General features: G+C 40.7%; 1 protein-coding gene across 1 annotated transcript in view; it reads right to left on the reverse strand.

Annotated features, from left to right (window-relative positions):
* Positions 1–1758: 1758 nt before the first annotated feature.
* ptprc (protein tyrosine phosphatase receptor type C) overlaps positions 1759–19192 on the reverse strand; it is an 86466-nt gene continuing 69032 nt past the window's right edge. The window contains exons 27-33 of the mRNA XM_080196762.1: positions 17987–18077; positions 17679–17815; positions 14861–14992; positions 12743–12862; positions 10385–10551; positions 4984–5119; positions 1759–3745 (exon numbers count right to left, since the gene is read on the reverse strand). Of these exons, the coding sequence (XP_080052888.1) occupies positions 3482–3745; positions 4984–5119; positions 10385–10551; positions 12743–12862; positions 14861–14992; positions 17679–17815; positions 17987–18077 (1047 nt within the window). The 3' untranslated portion in view covers positions 1759–3481. The remainder of the gene's footprint in view (positions 3746–4983; positions 5120–10384; positions 10552–12742; positions 12863–14860; positions 14993–17678; positions 17816–17986; positions 18078–19192) is intronic.

Raw genomic sequence — 19192 nt, forward strand, 5'->3', positions numbered from 1 at the left:
AAATATGAAGTAATATCTTATGATAAACCAAAGGCAAGCATTAAAACAAGTCATTAGAATGCCACCTTAAGAGCTGAGCAAATTCACAGTTTTTCTGGTGTTAAGTAAATAATACCAAAAAACAAAATAACTTCTGTCCATGAGTCTTCTCAGTTGAGGACACTAATCTGTGTAAATATCAATTCCTTTCATGCTTCCTAATCAATTTCCTGCTTTTTTTTTGGATTAGGCAGTTTTCCTTAGACATTTTCCATGAAACTGAGTCATAGAACCCTACAGTGCAGAAAGAGGCCCTTCAGCCCATCGAACCTTCATGCACCAAACACAATCCCACCCAGGCCCTACCCCCATATCTTATACCCACTAATCCCTCTAACCTACACATCCCTGGACACTAAGGGGCAATTTCTTAGCATGGCCAATCAACCTAACCCACACATCTTTGGACTGTAGGAGGAAACCCACACAGACACAAGGAGAATGTGCAAACTCCACACAAACAGTGACCCAAGCCAGGAACTGAATCCAGGACCCTGGAGCTATGAAGCAGCAGTAGCAACCACTATGCTACCATGCCACCCAAGGACAAGTTAGTTTTCAGGAGGGATGAAGTAAGTGGGAATACATATTGCAAACAGGTGCTTCTGTTAATCACAATTAGCAGGATCATTAACCACCCGTTAACATCAGTGGATGGGTGTATCTCTGTCTTGACCCCTGTACTCAGCAATAGGAAACTGAGGATGTAAAAGTTAACTCCTAGCTTGAGAGGACCTGATTGAAAATAACACACAAATAGAATTGAAAGTTAATACATGGTTAATGCAATAAAATATTATTTTTAACATCCATATCAAAATAATGGACTTTTTAATGTATGGTTGCTTTAACCAGTACAGAATAACATTTATATATATGTCTGAAACCCTTTTAGGAAACTGTTGTGGTTCAACTCTAAGAACCACACTAAGCCTTGACAATTGTGATCATTACTAAATTTGTGGTAATTTTGTTTGTACAATTTTTACACATCCTAATGAAGTTGAGCTCATCCCATCCACACAGAAGGCTTTCTGTATAATAGCAACGACCTTAACTTCACAGCAGCTCACATCCTCAGAATATCTCATCAAAGCAGCTATTCTTTATATATTAGTGTAAGTGGTTGAGGGTTAACAGGTGACTTGACTATTAAAGATGTTGAATTGTGATCAGGAGCAAGATTCCTAACCAATTTCTATTCCTTTATGGAAACAATGATCGGTTTTAATCACATTTTAATTTGATGTTTTAAGTTTCCCTTCTACTTCACCCTTTGTTTTGGGTGGTTCGCCTCCTTTTAGAAGCTGCCCCTTTTAATTTGTCCCTTTGTTAATTTGATTTAGCTTATTTGGTTGGTCAAAAAGATTGATGGAAACCAGGATTTACTGGTCTGAGTGATTCAGAATAATAGTAGGTTAAAACCTACATGTACTCCCCAGTGTTTGCAACCCCACACTTCCCACCTCTCAGCCCCCAAAACATTTCTGTTCACATTAAGCCCTCAACAGGATTAGTGTTGTGTTAGTTTCCTCTGTGCAAAACACTGCAAAGTGGATAGCAAGGCATCTTAGGCAACCACATCACATGATGTCATTCAGAGGGTAAATTATTATCGACAGTGCCTGGCTACTACTGGTTCAATGCTGCTGCTGATATGTACTATGTTGAGAAGTGTACATTAATACATTCATACAACATTAAACAACATGATACAAATTAATTTCTTTTTGTTTATTCAAAAACACTATTAGTACAAAATGTTTTGTCATTGCATTTACAAGATGCATTTTTGAACAAAACAAATTAGAAAACGCTTTAAGCGATCAAAAAAAACCTCAAAACTGAAAATAGCAAGCTTGTGTAAAATACACTGTAATCAACTTGAACCTGACAGACCAAACAAATTCCTGGTAACCATCTGCAACACATTTTCTTTGACTATTGCGCTAATGACCTTGTTACAACCTGAAGAACAAATGATTTGTACTGTACATCTTGCTGTTGCTGGTTTCACATGAACCAAGACGAGACGAGTCACACTGCTGAGATTTGGAATATCTCTTCCATTTGGCAATACTCTATGCTTGACATGAATCCAGAAAACTTTATTTGAAAAAGGACAATGGAGAGCAGCTTGATCAACATCCATGTACCAAACAAGAAGAAATGAAAACATACCCTTCCCCAGATGTCCATATGCTCAACCACAAAAACCTTAAAACTACCCAAGTGACAAGTGCCATCAAACTCCAGACCCGTTGGCAGTACATTCCAAACTTGTCATTTCCGACACATTACTGACTGTCCCTTGTAAACAAGGTTGCATCTGTCCAATCTTAGAACCAGTTTTTGAGCATACACTTGACCATCCCAATTGGTAGTGTGATCTTGCATCTTCGGATAAGTTGAAATGCAGATTCGGAGATCTTTTGTATTACAGGCCAAATTTCAGCAAAGTCACTACGATGAGATTGCTGATTGCAGTGAATCCATCTCACATCTCCATCACTGATCTGTGAAGTCCCATCATTTTAGGCTTAAAACCACAGCGGTCTTCTCTGCTACTACTCCTGTATTGCACACTTCTCCATACATCTCTACTGAATTCATATTTCTGTTTTTTTTAATTAATGACTTATTTATAAAATCATGCTTCGTCATATAGGCAACATAAAAGAGCTAACTTCACATTAGGTTTGTCAGCAAAGTGTGATATCAAATTTACAAAAGGTGGCAAACTTCCCACTCTGACCCTGCGCTGCGTTTTCTGAATCTGGTACACTAGAAATCAGTTTGGTCAACCCTGTTAATTTTTTTTTGATGGAAAGTAAATTCAAATAGTTAAATACATCCTGATATCGCAAGCAGATCAACTGCACAGCTTCAACTTTAAAAAACTATAAAAATAATTTGCAAAGAACAGTGAAACAATTGCTGCATCATAAATGCCAGAAATCACAAAACTAATCACAAAACCTGCCAAACAACTTTATATTCACACTGAATTTCATCATATAGTATCATTGTTACATTGTTAAAATGTGAATACGATCAAAATAAAACATCTTTAAGCAGTTTTGGCATTTAGCTTTTCCACACATCTGATAAAATATATATATATAAAAAAAGTTCTGTGAATTTTTAAAAAAAACAGATCTTTGCACCTTCATTTGCAGTTACTCAAGTAACTGGAAAGAGCAAAACACATCTTAAAAGAATTTTAGTTAGGAAACTATTTCTTTAATTGAGATACATTCATACTTAGTTCAAATGGATTGCCGTTCTTGAACAGTTCTTTATACAGGCAAACCTTCGATTGGAAAGCATCCAGTGATAAACCAAGCTTTGTACATGTAAAAATGAAATTATTGGTAAACTCATTAACTTCCTCACAAATACAATTAGTTAGTACCTATACTGCATACATCACAATCTTTCTTCACTCAATTTCACCACTTGTTACAGGTCCATTGATAGGGTTTTCTGCTGGTTGTTTGTCGTTGTTGCTGCCAGACTTTCCTTCATCATCCTCTTCCTTATCCTTAGTAGAGTCCGAAGCAGTATTTTGCTGAGATTTGTTATCTGGATTGGTTTCAGAGATGACCTCTACCATGGTTGCTGCTGGACCATTATCAGGTATTAATGTCCCGTTCTGCACTGGGTAAGTGGTGGCAATTATGTCATAGAGAAACTGGTACTGTTCCTATTAAAGAAGACCAAAAAATATATGCAGTTATTTTACTCTTTCAATCTTAATTTCCTCCAGAAGCTTTTCACTGTATCCTGCACCATTTTCTGGCCAACAGGCCCTTAAACTTCCAGCCCCATTTTGATGTTGGCTGGATTTACTGGAATACCCAGTTTATTGTAACTTGTGTAATTTTCTCCTCTCTCCTACCTTTTGACGCTTTCAGAAAGTAGGCCATCTCCACCTATCCACAGATCTGTCCTTCAAGACTTGATATGAAGGGAAAACGCGAGGCGGGGGGAGAGAATCTGCATCTTACCTTTCAATTTCCCCTCCTGCCCAAAAGTACCGTTTATAAACTTTCATCAACATCAGTGAAAATGCAAAATTTGTTTTAAGATTAATTAAGGTTGTGACAAAAAAAGGGATTCCAATAAATGCTGCAGCACTTGGTCCAGCCGTCTAATGAGATTGTCATTAAATTGAAAAGGACGTGCACAATTAAAGAGAAAAAGTAGAATTGGGAGGCAAAAATATTACTGAGGCTTCAGCAAATGGTCAGAAAGCATTTCAAGTCACTCATATGCTTTGCTGAGGCTGAAGCAGGAAGGCTAAGGAGTGACACACCAAAATGGGCGGGAAGGAAACACAAGGCACAGGCATGAAACTGCAGGCAAGTGGTGGCCAACGTCACTCCTTGTTTGAAGACTGAAGTGGAGGTTTTGCCGGATAAGTTGCTTGCAAGGACTGTGCCTCTCCACAACATGCCAAAACAAGAAGGAGTGTTGTTACTTGCTTTTCGGATGACCTTGAGCAGATTCTTCGGAGCTCTTCGGAGATTTCGAACCTTTTGAAGGCAATCTCTGAACCTGGGAAAACGTAGTTTTCGGAATAAAAAATGGAACCAATATGGCAATGAACCAGGTCACCTGCACTATGATTCTGTTTCTCACCAACATTCCCAGGAGTCCATACCTATTTGTAGAATGTAATATTGTTGGCAGATATTGTTAGGTGTGGGACTTGCATGTCCATAACGTGGCCTACTTCAATGAATAACGAATACTGTGACTTGATACCTTGACTTTCTGAACTTCCATCAGCTTGTGGTCCTCTTGGAAATAATTTATAATGTGAAAATAAGCTGCTTACATTGTTCAATGTAAAAACTTTTCTAATATACTAGAGAAAAGAAGGTGGCTGATACCATAGAGATGGGGAAATTGTGAGTTGGTCGATAGACCACTACTTACGAAAGATAGAATCATTCCTGGCCGCTGCTTACGCAGTGCTTTGACCGTCTGGAGAATATCTATTAAATTTTCAGTATTTGCACTGTCAAGGATGTTCCAGAGAGCGTAGAATAGTCCTGTCCGTTTGGCTCCATCTCTGAAAGAAATGACAGTTGTAAAATGTAAGAAAAATAAATGTTGTGGGGTACGCAGAGTAGTATTAGGAGTGAAAGTCAACTTTGGTGGCAGAGGCATGGGGCACAAAATGGTGGTGAATTAGCTGCATCTTGGTTTTCCTTCCCACTAATGTCATGATAATGGGCAGTCTATCCACTACCATCCTTTGTGCCCTGCTTTTGTCTTGGGCACCACACAAAGCATTCAATATTCCAGTATCTTGTGTTAAGAAAGCAAAGTTTTATCAGCATAATCACAGAATCACAAATGTTACGGTGCAGAAGAAGGTCATTTGGCCTGTTGTATCCGCCCTTGCTCCTTGAAAGAGAAAGTCACTTAGTACTATCCACCTCTCCTGCTTCCACTCTGTAACCCTGCACATTCTCCCTTTTGAGATAAAAGTCTAATTCCCTTTCGAATGCTTCAGTTGAACCTGTCTCCGACACATTCCCAGGCAGACCATTCCAGACCGTAATCACTCAACGTACTAAAAAGCTTTTTCTCATGTCACTTTGCTTCTCTTACTAATTTCTTTAAGTCTGTTCCCTCTCATTCTTGATCCTTTCACAAGCGGGGTCAGTTTTTCCTTATCTACTCTGTCCAGATGCCTCATCATTTTGAACACCTCGATCAAAACTCCTCTCAATCTTCTTTCCTTTAAGAAAAATGCTAGTTTTCCAATCTATCTTCACCTCATCACTGGAATCATTCTCATGAATCTTTTCTGCATCCTCTATAATGCCTTCACATCCTTCCTGAAGTGCAGCACCCAAAACTGTATACCATACTCCAACTGAGGCCAAACTAGTGACTTACGCAATTTCAACATAACCTCCTTTCTCTTGTATCCCATGCCCCTATTAACAATGCCCAGGATATTTTATGCTTTAGCAAATGCTCTCTCAATCTGTCCTGCAACCGGTCACTCTGCTCCTGCACCTCCTTTGGAGTTGTACCGTTTATTTTGTACTACCTCCCCATGTTCTTCCTACCAGAGTGAATCACTTCACATGTCATTACATTGAACATCATCTGCCATCGGTCTGTCCACTAACCTGTCTATGGCTGAAGGCTCTGTCATACAGACTCAAAACGTGGAGATGACGGCGTTGGATTAGGGTGGGCACAGTAAGAAGTCTCACAACACCAGGTTAAAGTCCAACAAATTTATTTGGAATCACGAGCTTTCAGTGCATTACTCCTCCATCTGGTGAGCGATGAAGGACAACACTCTGAAAGCTCGTGATTCCAAATAAACTTGTTGGACTTTAACCTGGCGTTGTGAAACTTTTTACTATACAGACTCAAAATATTGACTTTACTTCTCTCTTCATTTCCTCTTTGCTGCCAGTTTTTCCAGAATTTTCTGCTTTTAGTTATTATTGTAAACGTCCCTTTGAAGTTCTAAGCTATCTTCCTCATGGTTCCTAATGCTTCCAAGCTTTGTATCATCGATAAAGGAATGTCAGCTGTCAATTTTCTCAAGATGACTCCCATTCCCTCATCACCGTGGGCAGGACTTAGCGCTGCCGGAACGATCAGAGCTCTGAACTGCGCATGTGCAGTTTGAAAAACATTTGAAAAAGCGCGCCAAGGTCGGGAAAGAAAAGAAAAATCAGAAAGCAGAGACACAGATCATCCTCTGGGTGGGGAGTGGGTGGCGAGAGGGATGATCATTGTCTCCACCCTACTGTGACAATGTGTCAATTCTCACCAACTAAATGAATGAACGCTTCAATGTGCCAAAGCTCTGACACTTACCAATAAATTCAGCAATTCAATTTTTAAATGACATCTAGTGTATATTTCTCATGTCCTATATATATTAAAGCAATAGGAAACCCTAATAGGGTTAGGGTTAGGGTTAGGGTTAGGGTTAGGGTTAGGGTTAGGGTGTGGGGAGGAGGGGTCGCCTGCAGAGTGGCAGCAGACACCCTTGCCCCTTCACCAGAGATCCATCCTCCCCCCCATCAGTGAGCAAATGGGCCTCCCCCCCACCACCAGACAACGATCAGTCCTCTCGCACCCCTCCTCCCCGAGACACATCTCACCTGCCTCCTCCTCCTGCCCTCCCCCCCGAAAGGATGCTCTGTCCAGCCTCTTCTGTTGCCCCCGCCCTCCCCAGAGGATGCTTTGGCCCTCCTCCCTCCTCATGCTGCCCCACCTCCCCCCCACCACCCCCCCCCCCCCCCCCCCGCCCCGAGGATGCTCTGACCCATCTCCTTCCCCCCTTCCCCAGTAGGATGATCTGGGTCACAGAGCCATTGAAGCCCCTTCGGAGGTTCCCCTACAAGATAAAAATTGGCTTCGGATTTTTATTTTGCAGGTCGCTTACAGCGCGGATCCGAAACGGACCAGATGAAAGTAAAGTGAGATTTGGCGGGAGAATTGGGCGCGCAGTTCATTAAATCGATTTAAATGAATGCTAATGCATTTAAATTGTTGGGTGTCAGTAAAGCCGTGATCTGCTCAGATTCAGGTGCTGATCACGTTAAAGGCCAGATGCCCAAGTTTATTGTGATTTCACGCTCGTTTTCAGTAAAATTGGGCCCATTATGTGTCTGTAGGCATTTACTCCTCATTGTTTGATAATATTGGATATTATTTGTATGTAAGATACAATTTCATTAACTGGACAATGAAGTTTGTCACATATATACTTTGCTACAATATCAAAAGATATTCCTATCAATCTATAGATCTGAACTGTTGTGAAATTAGTTAGCAGTCCTCAACAGTCAGCAGAGTTATTGTTCAAAGCAGCAGCCTGAAAGAACGTTTCCTTACACTGCTATTGATAATCTTGTACTAGACAGGAAAACTCTTGTTACAAGGCTATTTACTAAAGGCCCGCATTTTACTACAGTGGTGACAAATCAGATCAGCCATTCATTACACTGACATTTGCCATCATAATGTCTATGTGCTTTTACATTGCAGTGTCCAGTAATCAGAGCACCAAAGCAGCAGTGTTCAACACATGGGATCTCAGACTCATGTTAATAGGGCAAGCAATGGCACGTCCCTCCAATCAACTGGATTTAAAAATCATGAGACATGCAGAGTATAAACCAGAAAGTGTCAATTTAGACAGTTAATCCAATATCAAATCTTGTAAATAACATGATAAAAGAGAGAGGGTGAAAAATGAAATTGAGTGAAAGACCAAATGAAAAGGAAGAATAATTATTTTAATATTTTTCTTAATATCTCTAGTGACAATTAAAATCTGAAGGAATGAATTTCCACATCTGGGAAAGTAAAGTTTCAGCGCTAGAGAACTTGGTGGCAGTAATTAAGACTTACTGCACCATTGAAATTTCACATACACTTGACTGGACAAGCACTGACTATTTCAGATGTATTTGCGGATATCTGACAAACAAGCAGTGCACTTCATATTTCAATGCCATGTCTCTCAGCTGGATTCTATTAAGCTAAAGCTTCTGGAGAAGCAATGCAGCTCTGATGGCATATTCCCAATTTCTGCATTTAACAATGCATATGCAGACACTTGAATTTCTAACTGACAGCCTCAAAATTATTCTTCCTGCAAAAACCAGCTATTGAGATTTTCATCATTACTACAACTTCTTTGCCTGTAGGTAGGTCCTTGGCAAATATTCACTGAAGCATGGCTTCTATGTTGTGACTGTTACTACAGGTGGGACGAGGAGGCAGGCTGGAGTTTATCTCAGCTGGAATGGGGATAATGCTGTTGGCATTATCCTGATCCACATGCTTGCTGCCTAGCCAACACCACCCCCCACCTTACCGCCATTGTCCAGTGATCTTAAAACTAATGTGTTGACATCAGAAAAAATTAAAGAGTCAAGATCGTTTATATAATTTTCACTGTGGAACTGTTTTAGTGACTTCTGAAGTTGTAATGACCATGGTAGTTCAGAACTATCAGGTCGAGAATATTGGGGACACTTATTGATGCTGTTGATTCACATCCCACCGGTTTCCGTCTGGATTTGGCTTTGAATCTAGCTCAAAGTGCTGGGCATTGTAGGTTTTGGGTGTCCAACTCAACACTTATTGGTGAGGAATCATGAAACAGAACAGCTTAGGTAAGGACTAAAGTGGGAATCTCATGTGGGTGGAAATGAGGATAACCAGAATGGAAAATGGAAAATTTTACACTAATGCAATAAGGAGGTGCTTTTCTGAAGTTGTGTTCAAGTGAATCATTAGGCAAAACATGACAAGGTAAAGTCTAGCTGGATTTTACGGTGAGGATGGGCTCCCGCACTGTGGAGTGCATTTCAGGATTTAACCGGTCTTTACTTAGCTGGCTTGTTCTGCTTTAATTTTTCAGGCAATGGTCCTTTAATTAGAATGAGGTAGGACTTCCATCCATTTCAAGGAGAATGTCCCTCTTTATTAAGCTGTCGGCCAATCAAAAGCCAGCAATGCTAAGCAGCTATGATAGTCACTGCCTGTAATGCAGATGGGGCAGGAGGTGGTACTCTGCAATGGATCCAAACATTTAGGTAAGTCTGACAGGGTCAGTGAGGATGGGGGTGGGGTTGGGGGTTTGGGGAGGGGGTGGGTCAGTAAAGGTGGACGGATGTGAGGAGACAAAATTGACGAGGAAGGGTGGCTGGCTGGAGCCGGAGAGAGGGGGCCTCCCACTGACATGGGGGCCTGGAAAGGAGGTACCTCAAACCATGCCCCCATCCCCTTTTACTGGGCAGTAGTCTGCATGATTAAACTTGCCGAGCTTCATGCTAAGCACTGGCATCTCTCACCACACATTATATCACAGCGTCGGCAGAATGATGCCCTTGGTTAGGCTCTGGATATATACATAGTCCAAAGGGCAGTGACCCCTGCAACGCCTCCCCAGCTGCTTGTAAAATCAGGGGGTTGGGTGGACAGATGTTGATGACACCATGCTCTAATTCACAGGTCTGCCTGTCTGTTTTAACACCTGCTTATGACCCAGTAAAATTCAACCTCTATGTCTACATTATTACAGTAGACCTGGCCTTTCTTGAGGCCGATGTTGGGTACCTGGAATGGTTGAATGTTGCATTCCCCCAGCAATGGCATTACTCTCCTTTAACAAAACTATCATTGTGCATAACAAAGTGAAAAATACTTGCGGATAAACTCAAACTTAGTTCACCCTTCTTATCTAGAAATGAAGTATAACCCTCAAAAATGTTAAAGATAGACATCTGTTGTGAATGGTAGTCAAGGAAAGCATTAACACATTAATACTATCAAATATTACCTGCAGTGTACAATGAGAGGTGGAACTGCATCTTCAGTGTCCTTGAGTGTTAACAATTTTTCCTTGATGCTCTTTATCATACTGACTAAGTTCTCGGAATCCTCAGGGAGTTCCGACTCAGACCAATTTTGAAAATGATATTGGTACACTTTCCGAGCTTCTTTTCTCTGAAAAAATGAAGCACTTATGTTAGCCGTCAATTTTTGACTGCTTTATAAACATTTTCCATTCACTCAGTTGATGGCAAATTAATAACTTTCAAAATAAGTTTCCAGTCGCTGCAAAGCTAATCAAATACTAGGATAGATATGGTAGGTATTACATTGGAAGTTGACATTCTAAAGTCATATCAGTTACTGGTGCAACCGTCCACAGTGGGACGGCACAGTGGTTAGCACTGCTGCCCCACAGTGCCAGGAACCCGGGTTCAGTTCTGGCCTCGGGTCACCGTCTGTGTGGAGTTAGCACATTCTCCCCATGTCTGCGTGGGTTCCCTCTGGGTGGTCCGGTTTCCTCCCTCAAGAGTTTGGTTCTAATTTGTCCTTTTTTCATTTATCCTTTCAAATGTTCTGATGACATAATTAATTAATTAGATCTAATATATACAGCCATTTATCACCATGCTCTGATAATTCGTTTATTTCCAAATTCCCAAATGTCAAATCATTTTCCAGTTATGTCTCTTTCCCAGCACACATTACCAATATTATATCCTTGTTGTTCCAGACTTTGGGGCCTCAACATGAAATCTTAATGATGCTGAAAGCTAGTCAAAGATGAAATTTCCATCTGTGTGCACTTTAGGCAACTCATGACTACCTTGCGACTTGAAGCAAAATCTTTCACATGGGTTAATTCAATTAGAAAGAGACCCTGCAACTGTCTCCTAAAGATCCTATTTATCTACTGTGCAGATAGTAGCATGAGAGTGAGATGGAGAGACAGAGAGAGTGAGAAATGGATTATGGATGGAATTAGCACCAAACTGATAGGTACGGGTGACTAAGGAGTAGCTGGAGGCAGCATTGGCGAGCAGAGGGGTGTGAAATTATCAGTAAACATGTCTCTGTATTGGGCCTTGGGTTGTCAAGCACAGTCCAGAGTGATTCAATATGACACCCACGATGGCATGTGTCAAGGATAGTGGCTTTGTAAGATGGATGTTGTAATGATTGAAAATTGGGACAGGAAAGTTTATGAATAAATTGGTGATTTTTTTGTGGATGATTGAAGAACTGTAATAATAGCTTCCATCTTGGAGCAATTTTGTTGCTGCAATGCATTTTGTACAGTTCATTTTAATATGATTAGACAAATCATTTTGGAGGAAAACAAGTTTCTCTTTGCATTTTTGGAGAAACTCAACAGCTTAACCAAAGAGGAACAAACAAATTGGCAAATAGACATGGCAGACATGAGTCACAATATTCACCAAATTATTGGAGAAAGACAGAAGTGAAGAGAAAGAGATATATCGACTTCAAATTTCCTGACCTTGCAAGTTTCAAATTACTATTTAACCCTCATTATTCTTTGACAAACATTTTGTTGCTGTCACAACTTTTCTTCACACATGCAGATTGCAACAATTTGTCAAATACATTTTTCCTTTGATTTCAAAAGACCAAATATCTTTCCTGCTTTGAACTTTTTTAAACCACCTTTCATTATGGCATGCGCTTTCTGACAATAGATGTTATTTGGTTCTTTTATTAGTTTCAGAATTACTGGAGATGATCAGATCAGTGAGTTGCTTTCTTTTGTCAACTTGAAAAGTTAAATGTACATTGTAACAATTCAACCACACTGTTTACTGAAAATTGGACTGGAGGGAGGTCTCTGCAAGCAGTCTGCAGCATTCTAACAGAATTCAATTAATGGCTTGTTCATTTTAAAACATAGAAACATTCTGTGAGGCTATAGGCTCATAAGGGATCTCATAGAGACTTATAAAATTCTGAGAAGACTAGACAGGGTAGACACAGGGAAGATGTTCCTGATGGTGGGGGTGTCCAGAACCAGGGATCACAGTCTGAGATTCAGGGTAGACCATTTCAGACAGGGGTGAGGGGACATTTCTTTACTCAAAGAATGATGAGCCTGTGTAATTCATTACCACAGGAAGCAGTTGATGCCAAAACGTTGAATATATTCAAGAGGCTGCTAGATACAGCACTTGGGCCAAATGGGATCAAAGGTTATAGGGAAAAAACAGGATTAGTCTACTGAGTTGGACGATCAGTCATGATCATAATGAATGGCAGACAGGGTTGAAGGGCCAAATGGCCTCCTCCTGCTCCTATCTTCTATGTTTTTATGTTTCTATGTAAACTCAAAACACCATTACAAAAAAGTTACCTTTGTATGTCTTATTTCAAAGACACGGAAAATAAACGTTGGTTTGTTAATGCAATCATATAATGTAACTTCAATACCATCATAAGATTTTGTTCCATCTTCCCAATATTGTACAGAATCCTAAAAACAAAGTACATTAAGATTAAATCTTTAAAACACTGAAAGATTTGATGGCAATGGAAGAAAATTATATTACAGTATAGACCCCTCCGGCGGCTGGGCACAGCCTGTACACAGCCTGTGTCATTGGACAATATCTCTGCATTATTTCAAATAGCATGGTTATTTCTCAGTGCACTGTAGGTTTACTGCAGGAAATACGTGTTTCTATTTAGCAAAATTTTTTTTTGTCACATCAAACCACTAAAAGATATATCACAGAATATCTGTGGCCATTTTGGAAATAGCTAAACAAATCTTACCACGGGAATGGCTGGAAACTAGGTGCAGGCACAGTTATGTTGAATCCCAACCAAGCACTAAGGTTCCCAGTTGAGTCTTTTGGGGATGAATCCTCCAATCGATGTTTAGATAGCAACCAACATAAGGAATTTATGGGGTTTCGTACTCTGAGCCGAATTAGAGGTGCTGTATATTTCATGCCTGGGCGTGTACAATGGGCATGATGTGGGAATGCCGGCGTTGGACTGGCGCAAACACAGTAAAAAGTCTGACAACACCAAGTTTTAGTCCAATCGATTTATTTGATAATACTCACAAGCTTTCGAGGGGACTGCCTCTTCGTCAGGTGAATGGAGAGGCAGTCCCCTCGAAAGCTTGTATTATCAAATAAATCGGTTGGACTAAAACCTGGTGTTGTCAGACTTTTTACTGCATGTACAATGGGAACAGATGAACCGGTTGATCCAATGCAGGGATCACCATCATACCTACGCTGAGTAGGAGAACATCTGAAGATTTGGGCCTGCCAATTTTTAAAGTGATCTTAAGATGCAAAGGGGAGGGTGAGAGCAGCCACTTGTTTCCAAGGAGCCTGTGCACTAATGCCAAGCATTCCGGTTATTTTATTCCGGTTATTTTATCAATAGCCTAGTGGGTGCTATTGACGCTCCACACAGTGGTGGTTCATTACTGAAACAAGCAGCCCCTGGGGCACCTATGGTTCACTCAGTTTGATACAGAATGAGCTTTCAAAGGTCATGGGCACCAAGCAGCCTCCTGCAAAGACACACCTGCAGGCACACTACCTACACTTCTCCTTCTGTTGGCATCAATGGAAGAAAAATCCTACCCGCTGGTTTGCTAATCATCACCACTAAGTTAGAAACATGAATGCTTAAATTTGCAGACTTTCAAAGCTGCAGTCAAAAAGGGTCAGGAAGATTCATTTTCTCTGAATGTAAAATGACACGACACCGGCCACGCACAAAGTGGTGAGAAATATTGGAATGGTCAATTTTTCCCATCCTGGAATAGTGCATGTTCCTCAAACTATAAAAAGTCATGAATGCAGCCCAGTCCACCACACAAACCAGCCTCCCATCCATTGACTCTTTTACACTTCCCGCTGCCTTGGCAAAGCAGCCATCATAATTAAGGACCCCACGCACCCTGGACATTCTCTCTTCCACCTTCTTCCATCGGGATAAAGACACAAAAGTCTGAGGTCACATACCAACCGACTCAAGAACAGCTTCCTCCCTGCTGTCAGACTTCTGAATGGACTTACTTGCACTAAGCTGATCTTTCTCTACACCCTAGCTTTGACGGTAACACTACGTTCTGCATTCTGTTTCCCTCTCTATGAATAGTATGCTTTGTTGGCATACTGCGCAAGAAACAACACTTTTCACTGTATGTTAATACATGTGACAATAATAAATCAAATCAAAAAAACTTGGGCTATTGTAGGATTTCAAGAAGCTGTCAATATAAGGTTTGAAAACTATTCAAAGTGTTAATTAAAGACCAAATTTCTAGACGTATCCTGACAATTTAGTTATGTTTCTACCATCTCTCATATTTGGCGGGATTATTTAATTATATAATGTATTATCTGGAACACGGAACACTTTGCACTGTATAACTGGTTATCTCGATGAGGGTCATCAGCAGAATTATGTTCCTGATATTATGAGAAAGAGCACTGGTTCCTACCTTGTCATCTTTTAATTTGTCCAGCACTGTGATGACTCTTACTCTTCTTTGATACACCATCATCCAAAAGTCAGCAATGGTTTCAGGCAGCGGATTCTGAGTGGCAATCAGTGTTTCAGAATGCCAATAACCCTGAAAGACAGAATGCAGAAGGTGGCTGACTTGGGAGTTTCATAAAGGTTTTTTTTAATGCGCTCTGTAATCCAAAGTGCAAGAGAATTCTCCACACATCTTTCTTGGTTTCCATCTTGAGGTTTGTTTATTCTTCGGATTTATAATGATCAGAATTTTTCCCACTGTCCCTCAATCAATGTCTTCAATCCTTGCTTTGTTTCTGAGATTATCCAAATTTCATATTTTCTTCGTGAACAAATTTCTTGCAGATTCAACTGAAGTTGTACTTGACTGCTCCTCACACAAATAGTGGCACGGTTTCAATTTTCACCAATACATGCCAAGTCATCCCAAGTGACAGGCAACGGTCTGCCAATAGATATGGAAATCTATGCACGGACTCAAAAAAGTTGACACTTCACGAACACATTTAAATACAGGAGCCAGATAGTTATGCTCCCTGCATTTCACCACCCCCTCCCCCCCTCCCTCTCCCCCCCCCCCCCCCCCCCACAACCCCTGGTTGTTTATGGAAAAATGGAGGAGCTCAAAAATGGACAGATTCCCTCCAGGATCCTGCCCGCCCTTACCGTGTCGTGATATTATGCTGGGGGCAGGCAGGGTTACAGACCCTTCCCCAGTCAAGGTCCTTAATAGGTCAAGGGCTTTTATTTGCCTAGCCTCAATCTGAGGTTGGTGGGCAGATGATAGATTATGGGGAAAACCCAAAATTGAATGAAGGTTGATCTTGCGCTGGTTCCTGGCACTTAGCCCAGGCAGTTAGCCTGCAGTACCTCTTCTGGTCACTGGAGTCAGTGGGGATGCACTCCCTGATGGCTCCTTGGATAGCTGTGGTCCCTGAGAATTATGGCAAGGCGGATGATACATATTGAATTGAGACCATCGGTTTGTCACTTTTTAAGCTTCAGGTTATAAATGTACAATGGACGATAGTGGCTAAAGTTGTCATTGAATGATAATTAGATTGTCTCTGTGATTGTCATAGAGGTACAGAACTTCCTTACCTCACTCCCATTTCTTTCATTCGTAAAGGAATTTCTCTTGCCCCTTATTTTCTCCAACTGGCAGTGGGAATTTTTTTCTTTGGTTCAAGCTAGCTTTCTCCATATGCTTCCAAACTACCATGGACTGACACTCCTTCCTCCTCACTCCACAGATCACTCTAGCTCGCCTCACTTCTCAATTTTCAAATCACATCTCTTGCTCTTTCCATTCCCAGGACATGTGGGCATTGTCTTCCCTCTCTTTCCTCATTTCCAGTTGGCAATCTTCACCCCTCCTTCCCGACATATGTTGGCATTGTTCCCCTTACTTGGTTTATGCTGTCTTTTCTACTCTCCAATTATGTCCATGCTCTTCCCACTCTAAAACATTGCCTTTCTAATGACAATTGCCCATCCAAATAGGCACTATTCTCTCTGACCTATTCACTGCTGCTAACTCGCTCTTCCCTTCAATACATCCCCACCCATATCAACCTGATTTCTATACTGTGCTCTTGTTCAAGGCAGTTGACTGCTGCTACACATTGTATCTGGGTATTTCTGGTCTTAGGAAGCCATTGTGAAAATTCCTGACCAGCAAGTCCAAGAGCAATCAATTCCCTGGAGCAGGAGCTGGGAAAGGCTGGCTTTCATTCACCAGTCTGAACAAAGGAGTAACGATCTGAAGATTTTGGAGCATGTTTCTGAAATGGAGATTAATGCCAACAACACCAATTGTGATGAATCAGAACAAAAGAATGAGTTATGAATGAAGGTATTTATGATAAATATTAATCATTCAGTCATAGCTTAATATAGCACAGAGATCTGAGTCTGTACTCAATGGAGTTTAGAAGGATGAGGAGGGATCTCATTGAAACTTACAGAACACTGAAATGCCTGGACAGAATGGATGTGAGGAAGATGTTTCCATTAATAGGAAGACCAGGACCCCAGGGCACAGCCTCAGAATACAAGGATGACCCCTCAGAAACGAGATGAGGAGGAATTTCTTCAGCCAGAGGGTAGTGGATCTATAGAATTCATTGCCACAGAAGGCTATGGAGGCCGAGTTTTTGAGTATATTTAATGCAGATATAGTTTCTTGATTGGTAAGGGGATCAAAAGTTGCAGGGAAAAGGTGGGAAAATAGGGTTGAGAAACATATCAGTCATGATCGAATGGCACAGCAGATTTGATGGCCTGAATGGCCTAATTCTGCTCCTATATCTTATAGTCTTTTAAAAGGAGTTCCACACAGCTGTACAGAATGGTCCACCTTCAAGTATTTATCCAATTTTTATTTCAAATGATTACCAAATCTGCTCCCACCATTCTTCCAATGGCATCCTCAAATCTCCTTGGAGTTTTTACCCTCCCAATCTGAGAAACCAGCTCCAGGCATATTCTCCATTCCTAAGGCTGTGGAAGATTATTTCTTTGCCATTTCTGGCTCTTTGCCATTGGGGTAAATGGCAGTAACTGTGCCCTGGGATTCTTCCAATTCAGTGTGCCTTGCTAACTCTGTCTCCAACCTCAACCCCACCCCTCCTCATTGTGTACAAAGGCATTTTTTACATTGTGCTTTTGGTTTCTGCCACCTAATTCTTCTATTCCCCTTGAGACTGTCCACCCATCCCAATTACAAAGCCTTTAGGAGGTGCTCTAAGAGAGAATTCATTTCATGTGCCAATACATACATCTATGTGGGAGGCGTTGATATATTTCAGGGAGTCTTCATCTTCGCTCTCATCAGAGGACAAATCAGAGTCACTGTGACTCTCACTGTCTTTGCTTCTGTCGTCTTCCAACTTGATAGTTACTCTGTTGTAATCATCTTTAAAATAACAAATTTATAAATCATATATAAATACAATGTCAGGATTGGTACCAAAATAAATAATGTCTTCTTCTGACATTATGCATGCAATCAATTCTATAGAGTCATATCATTATGAAAATCAGAATGACTTGAAGAGACATCAAGAGAGACAGACTTCATACTCACATGGGATCACTGTAAGAGATTGATTTTTATTTTGATTTTCTGCCCGTCTTCCATGGCTCTGTGATCTCCAATCAGTATAAGGCGGAATCCTCTGCAATTTTCAAATATGGAATAAAAATTATGCAAAGCTATTCACACATTCCTGAAGAATAAAGAAGAACAAACTTTTAACATTTTTCCTTCAAAATATTTTGCACTTTGCCGCCAGAATTCTACTGCCCTGCCTGCCATGGAATCGGAGCAGGCGACAGGCAGATAATGGTAATGTCCTGCCCTGTGAGTCATAGCTTGGAACTAAACTTCTTACTTACTGTGGTCAGGATTTGTTAGAAACAAATCCAAATGCTTGGTTTGCTTTTGTTTAATGTCTTTGTTAGCCTGTGACACAACTTTTGCTGACTGGTGTATTTATCCTGAAGACACCTTTGATTCTCTACCCCACTTGGACTTGTACTTATCATGTAGCAATCTCACTATTCTTCATACCAAAATGTACTACCTCACATTAATCTAGGTTAAAATTCATTTGCCAATTATTTGCCCATTCTGCAAGTTTATTCATGGCCCCCCATATCTGTTGCAGTCCTCCTCAGTCTTTCACAACCCCCACTCATCCATTTGGTGTCATTCGCCAATTTAAAAATTGTATTATTTAATGCAAAATCCATAATGTTAATGCAAATTGTAACCAGAGTGGTCCTAGCATTGTTCCTTCCCATTTCTCACCTTCTGAAACTACCTTTATTCCCCTTTCTTCTAGATTAGGAGTAGGAGTTAAATGATAAGGGAGTGAGACTAAATTCAAACTTGGAGAGATGATCGTAGTAGTCCTGTTACCAGCACAGCAGGGCCCGTTGTTCAAATAACCCCTATCCTTATAAGTTAGCCGTCAGCATCACTCATTGTACATATCAGTGCATTGCTTGTTTTACAGTAGTTTACAGAACAAAACAACTCAAGAAGCCACCTACTTGTTTAATTAATTTGTGTAATGGACATATAATTTTAATTAATGGAAAGTGTGTAAATTAAGTTAGTGGGCAAAATTGTATCAGAAATGTAAGTAAGTGTACCATCATCCACTTTGGACCAAAAAACATGGTCTGAGCCATAAGGTGGTTGATTCAAGCCCCTGTCCAGAGACTTTGACAATGGTCTAGGCCCACATATGAATTCAATATACCATGGAAATGATCCACTTTCAGA

This window comes from Carcharhinus amblyrhynchos, chromosome 9 (genome assembly GCF_965287045.1).
Source record: "Carcharhinus amblyrhynchos chromosome 9, sCarAmb.v2.hapA, whole genome shotgun sequence".
In the NCBI taxonomy this organism is placed as follows: Eukaryota; Metazoa; Chordata; class Chondrichthyes; order Carcharhiniformes; family Carcharhinidae; genus Carcharhinus; species Carcharhinus amblyrhynchos.